This window comes from Aotus nancymaae, unplaced genomic scaffold (genome assembly GCF_030222135.1).
Source record: "Aotus nancymaae isolate 86718 unplaced genomic scaffold, 86718_ANA_hifiasm-v0.15.2.pri h1tg000036l, whole genome shotgun sequence".
Lineage (NCBI taxonomy): Eukaryota > Metazoa > Chordata > Mammalia > Primates > Aotidae > Aotus > Aotus nancymaae.
In genome coordinates this window covers 38,639,775-38,655,172 of record NW_026988450.1, presented here as the reverse complement: position 1 = coordinate 38,655,172, position 15,398 = coordinate 38,639,775, and the positions used below count along the sequence as shown (strand labels likewise).

Below are 15,398 nucleotides of genomic sequence, written 5' to 3'. Positions count from 1 at the left end.
CAACAGGAATACATTCTGACTGATGCGTTTTTAGGCGATTTCATTATTGTGCTAACATGATAGGGTATACTTACACATACCTAGATGGTAGAGCCTACTACATACCCAGGTTATGTGGAATAAGCCTATTGCTCCTAGGCTACAAACCTGTACAGTATGTTACTGCCCTGAATACTATAGGCAGTTGCAACACAGTGGCAAGTATTTATGTATCTAAACATATATGAACATAGAAAAGGTACAGTAAAAATGTAGTATTATAATCTTATGGGGCCATTGTTGTATATATGATCCATTTTCTACTGAAATGTCATTATGCGGTACATGACTATATATACTCTGAGCACATTGCCTGATATCATAATAAGTGCTTGTTAAAATAAATGTTTGTTGTTGCTAATTGCAACAATATCTGGGAAGCTTCATAATAGCTTAATTATTTTGTTGTACTTTTCTTTGATGCCTTGCCAAATTTGTGAACTACCAGGCTAGATTTATCTACTGTATGCATTGAGTTAGTGATGCTTTAAAGTAATACAAATTAGGGTTAAGGAGGGAGATACTTGGAATTTTTTTTTTCAGATTGCATGGTTAAAATGATTGGGACTGTAAAATGGTAGATGGTTTTAGTCAGTGTAGTAGCACAAGAACTTCCTTACCTAAAGTACCTGTTATATGACATAATAGATGGACTGTGTATTTCCAGTCATATTGTTTCACATATAATCCAGACACCTTGTCTCTATAGGAAAACTTTGAATATTTCAGGTAATTTTAAAAATTAAAAGATTAAATTCAACTCAAAATCACTATGAGATACCATCTCATGCCACTTAGAATGGCGATCATTAAAGAGTCAAGAAACAACAGATGCTGGCAGGACTGTGGAGAAATAAGAACACTTACACTGTTGGTGGGAGTGTAAATTAGTTCAACCATTGTGGAAGACAGTGTGGTGATTCCTCAAGGATATAGAACCAGAAATATCAATTGACCCAGCAATCCCATTACTAGGTCTATACCCAAAGGATTATAAATCATTCTATAAAGACACATGTGCATGTGTGTTTATTGCAGCACTGTTCACAATAGCAAAGTCTTGGAACCAACCCTGATAGATGCCCATTCAATGATAGACTGGATAAAGAAAATATGGCACATATACACCATGGAATACTATGCAGCCATAAAAAAGAATGAGTTCATGCCCTTTGCAGGGACATGGATGAAGCTGGAAACCATCATTCTCAGCAAACTAACACAGGAATAGAAAATCAAACACTGCATGTTCTCACTCATAAGTGGGAGTTGAACAGTGAGAACACATGGACACAGAGAGGGAAACATCACACACTGGGGCCTGTTGCGGGGTGGAGGACAAGGGGAGGGAGAGCATTAGGACAAATACCTAATGTATGTGAGGCTTAAAACCTAGATGATGGGTTGATAGGATGGGTTGATAGGTGCAACATAAAAATTTGCTGAATAGGCCAAGATTGTAAGGCCTTGCCCGCCTTTACACAGACAATTTCTTTTTTTTTTTTTTTTTTTTGAGACAGAGTTTCGCTCTTGTTACCCAGGCTGGAGTGCAATGGCGCGATCTCGGCTCACCGCAACCTCTGCCTCCTGGGTTCAAGCAGTTCTCCTGCCTCAGCATCCCGAGTAGCTGGGACTACAGGCCTGTGCCACCATGCCCAGCTAATTTTTGTATTTTTTAGTAGAGACAGGGTTTCACCTTGTTGGCCAGGATGGTCTCGATCTCTTGACCTTGTGATCCACCCGCCTCGGCCTCCCAGAGTGCTGGGATTATAGGCGTGAGCCACCGCGCCCGGCTACACAGACCATTTCTTAAGGGTATGTTTGCAGTGAGAAACCTTGTGGGATGAAGTAATATTTCCTTCCTGTGACAAAAGGTAGGCTTACTTATAGCTTGCAGTAAAACGTGGTTTCCCACGTTCATTGCTCCTCTCTCCTGTAACACACACCACTGTATGTACCTTCCACTTTATGTACTCTCTACATCTTCCCTATGGGACCTAGTCAGAGAAGAGACCTGTAGCCAACATGCTGGGGCTCATGCTGCTGGCTTTGCTGTGACTCAGGAGTGTTTGTCTTCTGCCAGCATCCATGAAACAGGAGCAGGTTTACTTATCAGCTGGTAATCAAACCTCAGACTCAAAAGGCACATTGGCCTGAAATAATCTCAGTAAATGAAAGTTTGACAGTTCAGGAAGCTTATAGAGGCCATATTATATACATAATCAATTCAAATCAAAGACAAAGAAATTTAGTATTAGTAATTATTTTCTGGAGGTAGAACCCCACATTTGCAAATTGTAGATGTCACTGTAGCCTTTTAGAGATTAAAAAAAAAAAGCAGTGTAGTAAATGGTTCTAGAAATTATAAACATATGCCTGCAAGACTAATGAAGTAAACAGCTGTCCAGATATTGGACAGATAAATATGTGTGACTTGGGATACAGTTTCTAGGACCAGAATTATACATAGATTCAGAAAAATTCTGTAATTGGCAAAATCTTGGTACAGAAGTGAAGATGATGTACTATAGTTTAGATGAAATTTATTGAAGATCATGTAAAGAATTTAAATAGAAAATATGAATGGGGAAAAGCAAAATTTCTAGATATCATTTTATAGAATGTATGATTAATAATATGTACTAGGTACTTTAATAAAACACAATTAAATGTAGCTCTTGAAGTTTTTATATAAACGAGCCCAAAACATTTTAATTTTTTAATAATAGAAATTGGAGATAACTTTATATTTGTAATATCGTTATATTCAGTCAATATGCCTCTAGCCTAGGTCTCTGACAGGTTACTTTCCTTTTTCCAGTTTTTGTACTAGCTTATTAAATTACTAGAACGTCAGAAATGCTTTAAAACTTCTAGAATGCAATGCTTCAGAAATAATAATAATAATTATTATTATTATTGTTTTTTTAAGTTGGAGTTTCACCATGATGGCCAGGCTGGTCTTGAACTCTTGACCTCAGGTGATCCACCTACCTCGGCCTCCCAAAGTGCTAGGATTACAGGCGTGAGCCACCATGCTCAGCCAGAAATAATTATTTTTTAATGATCTCTTCACATTCATTGCTAGTCACTTCTTTCTTGTTCCCATCATTACACTGGTAAAGAGAAAAAGGCTATGTAGGTATTTGAAGTTCCAGAACATAATGTTTTTATCACTGTATTATCACTTATCTATGTATGAATGTGCATATCATATGTCAAATATACAAATGAATGTATCTCTCATATATCAAACTAAGAGGAACCAGTGTTGGAGTCATAGCATTTGGTTAGATTCTAGATAATACAGTGATGTATCTTTTTGTTCAAGATTGCTCTTATAAGTATTGGGGCTCAAAATATCAGTGTTCTCAAAAGAAAACCAAGATACTTCGTTCCAATTCTAGAATTTTAATACTCAAATCTATACTGAGGGAATTGAAGGATGTTTATACTTTTTATTCACTTTTAAATTATGTGGAATTTTTATTTGTATTTTGTAGTATCAATTTATTTCTAAATATCTATTGAACGCCTACTGTGAGGCAGGCAAGGTAGACTTGAGGATGTAATGATAAGCCAAAACAAGTTACAGTTTATTCCCTTATGACACTTAGTGGAACAGCCAGTCATTAAGGAATCACACTAATAAAGTTAGGACTTTGGTAGAACCATTAGAGAGGCCTAATAGCTACCATACGCATATGTTTAGGAACCTGGCTCAAACTTCATTGAACTAAGCTACAGTTAGCTGCTCCCTGGCTAATGTAAACTGTTATCTGTGGCATAATTAAGAATGACAGTGTGAATAATACGAAACTATAGATCGTTTAAAAATCATTCAGCTTTAGTGTTTTGGGAAAGCAGGAAGAATCTCACATCTACTCAGTCATAGGTATGTGTTAAACATTTACTTACTGTTTTTATCTGTGACTGGCTCTGTAATCTGTCCTAGTGTTGTTATATTATTGTATGGACTAATAGAGAAACTAGTTATTTGTATAAGTAAACTGTTAGTTGGCTTTTACACTACAAAACAAGTGTCAGATGTGGGAGAATATTTGTTAAGAGATAAAGGATAAAAGGGATTCAAAGAGATATCAAAAATTGATTCCCCCCTTTTTTTTGAGACAGAGTCTCACTCTGTCACCCACGCTGTGTCTCTCTGTTGCCCAGTGCAGTGATGTGATCTCGGCTCACTGCACCCTCCACCTGCTGGGTTCAAGAGAGTCTCCTGCTGCAGCCTCCTTATTAGCTGAGAATACGGGCATGTGCCACCATGCCCAGCTAATTTTTTGTAAAAATTGATCCTTTTTATGTGTCCAAATGTCTACTAACTTTCCAGTGCTCTTACTGTAGATTTAGCTTTCATTAACAGTTAAAATAGTTTCTACTGTTCTCTGTATAGTTTAAAAGTAAAATAAATAGAATTTTAGAGTCGGGTATTTAGAAAAACCAGAATTACCACAGTGGCTTGCATCCTGTCCTGTCACATGAGTCTGCTCTTGCCTGCAGATAACTCATTTGAAATTGCAGCTTCCAGAAATCATTATTTTAATATAGATTTACAGTATCCATTGTGGTGAATTAAAATACGTGCATCAGTTATCAAAAAAAATTTAAAGTAATATAACTGTTCAATCATAATTCAGCTTTACTTTATGAAATATGTATGTTTCCAAGGAGAAGTCCAGGGGAAAGATGTAAAGAAATTGATTCTAAAGTGCTGGATGGTTAATGACTGAAGTGTTTTTACTACACTAGATGTTGATCTCTGCAGTTAGTTAACTCTTGATTTGTGACTGATTGTCCAGGTTCTGAATTTCTCCCTCCCTGCATTGTCCCCTTACCATCATTGTCATAGTTTAGTAATTTTTACTGAAAGGAAGAGATACAAGCTGAAATGCATGCTCTTCAGTTATGAACAGCTGGAGCAAAAGATCTGATTATACAGGAAGTTGCAATACTGGACTGAAGAGAGGCTTAAGAATTATCTGTTGTAATTATGTTTTCTTATTTTCCTTTATTTTGATGTACAATTAAGGTGTTCTTACAGCATTGTATTAAAGAGCTAAAACATTGTATTCTTTAATCTTGTTTTGAAAATTTTATTTAAACTGAGTAAATAATGTGAGTTTAAAAATGTCCTGAACTTCTCCAAAGAGATCTATTACAAAACACTCATAATAGATTGTGTTAGTAAAGTTGAATCTTGAGCATTTTAAAAGATACTGGCTTCTAAGCAAATATAAGATACTAATAGAATTTGATCTTTAAGGATGATGTTTCTGTCCATCTTTTGTAATCCAGGTACCTTGTTTGACTCATGTATGTTTAATGTTCATCTTGTTATGGTTGTCTACCTTGGATTATTTATTTTGAGATATTAATGATCAATTCTAGCTTTTCTTTGTGTCACCTGCCACTATATTTCTAGGAAAGGTGTTTAGATGCTTCCTGTCATTTTGTCCCTGATAAAACTTTTACTTAAAAAAAACTACTGTAATGGTATTATGGAAATTATGCCTTTTGAGTGTAAGATAGTCACTCCATTTACAAATTTAATAGCAAACATAGTAGTGTATAATTAGAATATACTTTAATTATTTTTACAGTTTTCACCCACCTCTTGATGAACCATCTATTGGGAGTAAAAATGTTGATCTATCAGGACGACAGGAAAGAAAACAAATCTTCAAAGGGAAAACATTTATATTTTTGAATGCCAAACAGGTAATTATGTTATAAGCTAAATTTTCCTAAAGAATACATTGCAAACTAGGATATATTATTAACTCTTATTAATAGTTGTTAATGTATTTCATTTTGGGATTTTGTATAGAAGTGTGAGGTAGAATAAAAAACTGCCCAGGTGCCAGGCCTGCCTAGTGATCATGGCTGTGATTACAGTGTTTCTTAAAATCTTCTGTGGTAACTGGTCTATTCATAAATACACAAATGAGGAGGACAGGAAACTTAGTTTTAACTTAGTAAGCTGTTGTTTAACTTCTTTAGTTTACTTCCTTATTTAGTAATCTGTTGAATTGAAATCTGTTCAAAGAAGTAATCTGTTGAAAGAAGTAAGTTTAACTTCTTTAGTTAGTAATCTGTTGAATATATTCTGTGTGCCAAAATGGGGTTTCCGAGAGTTTATGTTGTAGCAGAAAAGTGCAGATAAGCCCACAGTTAGAGTTCTGTTAAGAAGTGTGATGAGGAACCACAGAGAGTATAACAGTTCCAGGGCTGCAGAGACTTTTTGAACTAGGGACTTTCTCAAAGTAGAAGCTGAAATTACCCACTCAAGAAGTAGAACCAAGTCTTCTTTAATTGTACTTCTATAGTTCCCAAATCAAATTCTTATAAGAATGTTCAAGAAATTAATTATTACATTTACTTTTAAAAATGTTTCTTTCCTACTTCCCTTAGGAGGCCATAAAAAAAAATGTTTCCTTCTATTTTTAGCATAAGAAATTGAGTTCTGCAGTTGTCCTTGGAGGTGGGAAAGCTAGGTTGATAACAGAAGAAAATGAAGAAGAACATAATGTCTTTTTGGCTCCAGGAACTTGTGTTGTTGATATAGGAATAACAAACTCACAGATCTTAATTCCTCATTCTCAGAAGAAATGGATTCAGTCAATAATGGATATGCTCCAAAGGTATAGAATTATTCTTTATTAATAAAATAAATGCAAGTAGGAGATTTTATGTTTAACTTTATTATTGTTCTTCACCTAACAATGTAAAAGTAGATACAAGAATTGTTTTTATTTTCTTATTTTTATTTTTATTTTTTTTGAGACTGGGTCTTGTTGTGTTGCCCACGCTGGAGTGCAGTGGCACAGTCTTGGCTCACTGCAGCCTCTCTCTTCGCAGAATGGTGGTGCACACCTGCAGTCCCAGCTACTAGGGAGGCTGAGGCAGAGGATCACTTGTGACCCAGAGGATAGCTGGGACTACAGGTGTGAACCACCACATCCGGCTAATTTTTGTATTTTTAATAGAGACAGAGTTTCACCATGTTGGCCAGGCAGGTCTCAAACTCCTGGCCTCAGGTGATCCACCTGCCTCGGCCTCCTAAAGTGCTGGGATTACAGGCATGAGCCACTGTGCCCACCCAATACAAGAATTAATAAAAGGTTTTATGGTATAATGTATTTGAAAATTAATTGTGACTTGGTATGTTAGATGTAGAATATCTTTATGACAGTTTTACTCAAAATATTTTATGCTTTTTTGTTACCTTAATAGGATTTGTAGAGTTTATCTCTGTAAATTAACAAAGTAGTGTTTTTTTACAGAATATGTCGCAGTTGAGAAAGTTAAAACTCGAAGAAATGGTTTTCTGCAGTTGCCTAGAGTTGAAATGTATTTGCCCTTGGATGATTATTATCCATTAAAAAGACATATAAAAATGTCTATCCTTGGCCAGGCGCAGTGGCTCATGCCTATAATCCCAGCACTTTGGGAGGCCGAGGCGGGTGGATCACGAGGTCAAGAGATCGAGACCATCCTGGTCAACAAGGTGAAACCCCATCTCTACTAAAAATACAAAAATTAGCTGGGCATGGTGGCACGCGCCTATAGTCCCAGCTACTCGGGAGGCTGAGGCAGGAGAATTGCTTGAACCCAGGAGGCAGAGGTTGCGGTGAGCCGAGATTGCGCCATTGCACTCCAGCCTGGGTAACAAGAGCAAAACTCCATCTCAAAAAAAAAAAAGAAAAGTCTATCCTTATTTAGGCTATTATGGGAAACCAGAAAAAAAGTCAGATAGGTTGAAATGATATTTGTAGTGTGGAGGGAGACTGTGAAAGAGCTGATTGAAGTATTTGTTTTCTTAGACCTTAATTGACGTTAATGATTGTAGCATTACTGAAGCCAGGAAGTATTGTGGAAATATCAGGCTTGGCAGTCTTCTGACTAAATTGCTCTTCAAGTAGCAAAAAGTAGGTGAGGCCTAAAGTATTTGTATGCCTGAAAAGTACATAGCCAGCTCCTACAAAAGATTCATTTTTCTGCCAGGCACGGTGGCTCATGCCTATAATCCCAGCACTTTGGGAGGTCTAGGCAGGTGGATCACGAGGTCAAGAGATCGAGACCATCCTGGTCAACAAGGTGAAACCCCGTCTCTACTAAAAATACAAAAATTAGCTGGGCATGGTGGCGCGCGCCTGTATTTCCAGCTACTCGGGAGGCTGAGGCAGGAGAATTGCTTGAACCCAGGAGGCGGAGGTTGTGGTGAGCCAAGATTGCGCCATTGCACTCCAGCCTGGGTAACAAGAGCGAAACTCCGTCTCAAAAAAAAAAAAAAAAAATTTAGTCATTTATCCTTTTAAATATTTTCCTTAATTGAGATATATTAACTGCTGTAAAAGAGAAAATACACTGTATAACAAAATTACCATCTTACTATTACAGCATAAATTTACTGTAGTTCCATTGTGTTTTAGGCACTGGAAATATAGTGGAAAGCAAGATAGTCATGGTCCCTGCCATCACTGGAGCTTACTGTCTAGAGGGAGAGACAGAGAAAGACCCAAGTAAACAGATCATTACATATGTATATAAAGGAAGCAGTAACCTGGCAGCGGGGAAGAAGCTTACTCTAAATAGAGAAGGCCTCTTTCAGGCAATGTCTTACCTATGACCAGTCTTCAAAGAGCCAGACAAAGAATGTGCCAGGTAGAGAAACAGCAGTAATACATATTTTAAAAAATAAACAAAAAAACCAAACATTATCCTACATAGCAGGTCCTGGCCTAAGAATTTATGTATGTAAAAACATTTAATCCTCATCCTCATATGTTACTTATTGTTGTGGTCCTCTCTGTGCAGATGAGGGAACTGAGGCAGAAGGGGGATTGCATAGAACAGAGGGAGAGAGCAAGGTGACCAGAATGTGAGCCTATGCAATCTGATTCTGGAGTCCAAGCTTGTCACTTTCAGCATATATAGACGTTCTGAGGTTAAAAAAAAAAAAAAAAAAAAAAAAAAACAGTAGCTGGGTTACAAGGTAGCTCATATGCTGGTGCCTTGATCATGAGGTGACCCTTGGCTCCTGTTACAATATGGGTTTTTGGGGGGGTTTTTTGAGACAGAGTTTTACTCCCTTGCTCATGCTGGAGTGCAGTGGTGTGATCTCAGTTCACTGCAGCCTCCACCTCCCAGGTTCAAGCAATTCTCCTGCCTCAGCCTCCCAAGTACCTGGGACTGTAGGCACATGCCACCACACTGCTGCTAATTTCTTTATTTCTTGTAGAGGCAGGGTTTTGCCATGTTGCTTAGGCTGGTCTTGAACTCCTGAGCTCAAGTGATCCTCCTGCCTCAGCCTCCCAAAGTGCTGGCATTACAGGTGTGAACCACTGTACCTGGCCACAGTATGTTTTTTGAAGGGAATGCAGTATTATATTTTGAGAAAAACTGTCACTTAAAATAATACCTGTTAACTTAGTTCAAGCCAATGAAAGAGCAATTATATGAAGGAGAGTGGCCAGTAAAGCCAGCTCTTGACTGAACTTCAGCAGGGCAACATGATTGGTGACTGTCATGCTGTATTGATTAGATGTCAGAAGTGAATATAGGAAATCAGTGGTAAAGATTAAGTATCTTCCAGAGAAGATTAGAAGTCCAAGGGAACAATACAACCCTGATTTTTGTTCTCACTGAGACATTTTTCCAGTATCTCAGCTCAAATTTTGGTAACTCTTCCTTTTATTAATTTAATTATTTCATCTTTATTATCTCCTCCTGCTTTTTCTTCTCTCCTGACCTGTTCCCTAGCCTTGCACAGAATTAGATGAATGATAATCTTTAGTTCGTGACATGCTCATCATTGATCCATACATAATACATGTTGATTTTGTTCACCAATTATATTAATTACTTATTTTTCTGAGAGTAAGTGTCTGAAAAATCTATCATCTAAAATACCAGCCAGATCTTTGAAAATAACTTACATGGTTACCCCTAGCCCAGTCTTCTGTGTGAAATAACTATCATCCTGAATCCAGTTTACAGTTGTGGGTGGCCAGAGCCTATTCAGCAGCTCAGGGTGCAAGGTGGGTACCAGCCTTGTATAGGACACTATTTCCTTGCAGGGCACACTTAGACACCCACCGACACTCACTCAGACTGGGACAATTTGGACTCACCATTTCACCTAATGCACACCACTTTGAAATGTGGTAGTAAAGCAGAGTACACAGAAAACCCACACAGACACTGAGGAGAATGCAGACTCCACACAGACAGTGGCCCTGGCTAGGAATCATTTTTTTCTTGCCAACGTTATAATGAAATGACATTGAATGAAATGACATTATTCAAGGACTTGCTGTATAGTAAAAGTTAATCTTTTATGTTTTAGTCAGTGCTTTAAAGATACTCACCCATGTTTTTTACCAGTCTTTTGATACCGTCTTTTGTTCTTGACATTTGTTTTAAACTTATCTGGAATTCTTTTTTTTTTTTGAGACGGAGTTCCGCTCTTGTTGCCCAGGCTGGAGTGCAGTGGCGTGATCTTGGCTCACTGCAACCTCCGCCTCTCTGGTTCAAGCGAGTCTCCTGCCTCAGCCTCCCAAGTAGCTGGAATTACAAGCACCCACCACCACGCCCAGCTAATTTTTGTATTTTTAGTAGAGACGGAGTTTCATCACGTTGGCCCAGCTTATCTCGAACTCCTGACTTCAGGTGATCCGCCTGCCTTGGCCTCCCAAAGGTCTGGGATTACAGCCGTGAGCCACCATGCCGAGCCTGGAGTTCTGTTTTATAGCAAGGTTACATACATGAACTGCTGTGTTTTTAACTTTGTCCTTTTTCATTCATCAGTCTGCCTTTCTTTGTACCAGTACCACATTGTCTTAATTGGTATAACTTCCATGAAGTCCTCCTAGCTGGTAGAACAAGTCTCTTGCTCTAATTTGGAAGCTCCTGGCTATTCTTGGTCCTTGATTTTTTCATATATGTTTAGAATCATCTTTTGTAAAAGTTGTTTGGATTTTGATTAAGAAATGTGTTGAATCTACAAGTCAACTTGAAAATTAACAATTTACGTAAATTTTAATTGTTTTTATCCTTGAATGTGTATCTCCATTTATTTAGGTTTTCTTGAAATCTCTTAATAGAATTTTATACTTTGTGTATAGAGATCTTGAATATCTTATTGGATTTATTCCTAGCTAGTATATATTTTCTGATATTACTATAAGTGAGTGATATTTTCACTTTACATTTTCTAGATCACTACTGATGTAAAGAAATTCAGCTGACATTTAGATATTCATCTTAAATCTAGCCATCTTGCCAGACTCCTCTTTTTTCCTAATAATTTATCTATAGTCTTTTCTATAAATCATATCATCTATAAGGAATATTTCTATCCTCCTTTCTAATCTTTATTTCTCTGATACCTCTTTTTTTTTGTCTCTTTGTTTGGTCCCAACTGGGACCTCCAGAGCAGTGTTGAATAGAAGTGGTGATAGTGGCCACATTTATCTCACTGTTGACTTTAAAATAAATGTTCCCAGTGTTTCTCCGTTAAGGATGATGTAATTTCTGTATTATTAAATATATATTAAAACATTTCTATTTTATGTAGCCATTCTTTATAACTAATTCACATAGTATGATTTGTAGTTGTAAAAGTTAGTAGAATAATAAATTACCAGTTTTGAATTGCCTGAATTATAGGTAGGTGTATGTGATCAATTGATTATAACACTTTTTAAAATTTTATTTTTTTTAGTCTGATACTTTAATTGTATAATAACTGAATCCTATTTAAGTAAACTCAAAACACACAAAAAGGCACATTAAGCATTTGAAAACGACCTTACAAACTAACCATTTAAAATGTCTTGGCTGAATAAAGTGGTTCACACCTATAACCCCAAAACTTTGAGAGGCCAAGGAAGGTGATCACTTGAGGCCAGGAGTTCAAGACTAGCCTGACCAACATAAGGAAACCCTGTCTCTACTAAAAATACAAAAATCAGCTGGGTATGGTGGTGCATGCCTGTGATGCCAACTACTTGGGAAACTGAGGGCACAATAATTACTTGAACCTAGGAGGCAGAGGTTGCAGTGAGCCATGATTGTGCCACTGCACTCCAGCCTGGGTGAAAGAGCGAGACTCTGTCTAAAAAAAAAAAAAAAACTGTATTAAAAGATACTTTGTAGCTCTTTGTTAAACTTTGAGGTGTAATTTTTATATCATATTCAATTGTATGTTTTTGTTGTTATAAAATCAGTCATTGATATTACAGAACAACAAAAAATAGGTTCACCAGAAGATTCCTTTAATATAAAAATACCTTAATACATGTAAATTTGGCAAAATGATTTGATTTACTAAAAGTTGTAACACACATATACATATACCTTAGGTATGGTTCTGTCTACTTCTCTCTGTCCTTCCTCTTTCTCTTTTTTTTTCCTCCCTTTGAAGTTTCATCTTAGGATCATAGTATCCGTAGATTTGTTTATAAAAGCCTGTTGTGTTGTTTTTTTTAAATTTTTTTTTCAGATGGAGTCTTGCTCTTTCATCCAGGCTGGAGTGCAGTGACGTGATCTCAGCTCACTGCAACCTCCACCTCGCAAATTCAAGCGATTCTCCTGCCTCAGCCTTTCGAGTAGCTGGGATTACAAGCATGCACCACCACACCCAGCTAATTTTTGTATTTTTAGAAGAGATGAGGTTTTACCACCTTGGCCAGGCTGGTCTCAAACTCCTGACCTCAAGTGATCCACCTGCCTTGGCCTCCCAAAGTGTTGGGATTACAGGTGTGAACCACCGTGTCTGGCCATAAAAGCCTGTTTTATTTTTTAACTTGGGTAGTATTGTTTTCTTTTTATTCCCCAAATTACAGAATTTTAGAACTGGGAAGCTCTATATCCTTTACTCTAGCCCCTTATTTTACAGATGAAGTTAATGGAGTTACTAAAAGATGGTGGACTTGTCCACGTAACAGTGTCCTAGCGAATAAGCTATTATAGTACTCTGCATTTGAAATTCTGTCCATTCTATAAAATTATTTGGGAAAGAAAAAAGGTTGCTTTATCTTGATAGCATCTTAATAAATGTTGCTAGTTTTAATATATTATCATACTTAAACTACTTTATTCTACTAGGCAAGGCCTTAGACCTATTCCTGAAGCAGAAATTGGATTGGCGGTTATTTTCATGACTACGAAGAATTACTGTGATCCTCAGGGCCATCCCAGTACAGGTAATTAAAGCATTATTTTGTTGATTCATTAGCAACTTTATTATGTAAATTGATAAGCTAAATATATATTACTCATGCTTGCTAGGTGTGACCATATTTGCCATCATTTAAAATTCATCCGTTTATACTTTCACTCATTTATTCATTCCGTAAGTATTTGTGGCTGCCATGTAGCAGATACCATTATGAAGTGGTAAATACCATAAGATCCTTATTATTGTGAACTTTATGTTCTGAAGATTAGGATTTAGTAAACAAGCAAACAAACAAACATACATGATAAGTTCAGACCGAGCCAAGTATAAAGACAGGTAAAACAAGGTGATGTAATAGTGATGATAGTAGGCTGTTTAGATAGGTATTCAAGGAAGGTCTCAGGAGGTGACATTTGAGCCATGTGTCCTGAATGATGAGAAAAGGCAGCTGTGTGAGGATCTGGGTGGTGGATAATTCCAGGTAGGAGAAACAGATCACTTAGTTTGTGTGGAGAATTCTAAGGGTTGACGATGGAAGAGGAGATATGAATAGAATGTTATTGTGGAAGTCTAGATGCAAAAGAGCCTGGTGCCTTGGACCAGCATGATATTAGTAGGGGATGCAGAAAAAATAAACAGATTCAGAATATATATTAGAACTAGAGCTGGTGGGACTTTCCTGTGGAGGAGTTAGAAATGACTCCTAATTTTCTGGCAACGTATGCCAGGGTGGATGGTGGTGCCATTTACTAAGATGAAGAATGTGCATTATAATTATCTCAGTGTTAATCACTTTCACTCAGTGAAAGCCACTGTATTGAGAGACAGTCACTATTTCCCCTTTATTATTTAAAACACATTTCCATAGTTTTTAAATATTTTTTAAAATAAGCCGTTATAAAAATAGGTTCTTTATTTTCTTCTTGCTTTTTTACTTTGGAGATTTTTACATTCTCTCTACTAACTTTTCTCTGATTTGCCTAGCTCTCAGAACATCCATTCTGTATTCCTATATATATATTTATTTGCTTCCTAGATTTGTTCTGTAGTTATTTCATCTGCAGCTGTTGAACTTTGGCTAAAAGTGTCAAGTTAGAGAACAGCACCACCTCTTTGCACACTCCAGGGAGCATCATTCACACTGTAGTCCATTGAATGGCAACTATGGAGTCAGTCAGTGTATCTCCTGAGTGCTCTGCAACCTTGGTTTAAACAAGTAAGGAATGTACCAAGCTAAATTTTAGAAGGAGTTAACCATTAGAGCCTAATGACCAGGAAGCTATTAGATATGTAGATCATTAGTAACCATGAGTCGTAGTAATAACTGCTGTCTCTGGAGTGTGCAGAGACTAGAGTAAGCACTTTATGTACATCATCAAACTAATCTGCAGAACAATCCTTTTAAGATAGAGGAAGGGCATCATCTACTTTTCGTAGATGAAGGAGCTCACAGAAAGTTTAGGAAATTAGCTGGAGGTCACATAGCAAGTAATTGGTTCAAACTGAGTCTTAAAGCTGTTATAACATTATTACATTGCAGTACAAATGGCTTATATTTTAATGTGTGACGTTTTGAGAAATGATGATGTAGGAATGACTGGGAGCTGATGCAAAAGGATAGACATCTGATAAAATTTGACAGGCTAGTATTTTATTATTTGGATAAGAATGTTTATTCAACTGACATCTCTACCCTCTCCCATTGAGTATACTAGATATGTTTTTGTCTGTACATAGGTAACCTTCAACTACACATAGTTCTAAGTGCTTGTGAAGTTTTAAATATATCCAAATAACTTATGTTGGTAGAATTGTGATATGATGAATATTTTCACCAAATTCCCAGAATTCACTCATGAAGTGAAAAGCTAAAGACCAACTCTTCAGGCTCTTGGCAAGAGAACTTTTTTAATGTGGACACCAAAGAGAGCCATATTTTTAGAGAAGCTACTCCTTCCTTGTCTACTAGAAATATGCACAACTTTTTAGAACTAACAGGTGCTATAGATATTATTTTGTTGATAGATTCCTGTTCTGTTACAGAAAAAAGACCAGTATCAATAATTTTAGACTATAATAATAAATATATAAAAACAGTGATTAGGTTTAAGTCAGTAGCACCCCTTGACTCAGCACCCATTAGGGGTAACTGTCCTGTGTT

At 36.8% G+C, this 15,398-nt stretch overlaps 1 protein-coding gene across 3 annotated transcripts in view; it reads left to right on the top strand.

Moving 5' to 3' along the window:
• The window catches only part of NBN (nibrin), a 54,161-nt gene that overhangs the window by 7,378 nt on the left and 31,385 nt on the right, over window positions 1-15,398 (top strand). For all 3 annotated transcript variants that reach the window (XR_001109382.3, XR_001109381.3, XM_012465091.3), the window contains exons 6-8: window positions 5,655-5,772; window positions 6,502-6,695; window positions 13,165-13,262. Coding sequence is in view for 1 of the 3 variants with exons in the window: in XM_012465091.3 (XP_012320514.2) it covers window positions 5,655-5,772; window positions 6,502-6,695; window positions 13,165-13,262 (410 nt within the window). In the remaining 2 variants the exon portion in view is untranslated. The remainder of the gene's footprint in view (window positions 1-5,654; window positions 5,773-6,501; window positions 6,696-13,164; window positions 13,263-15,398) is intronic.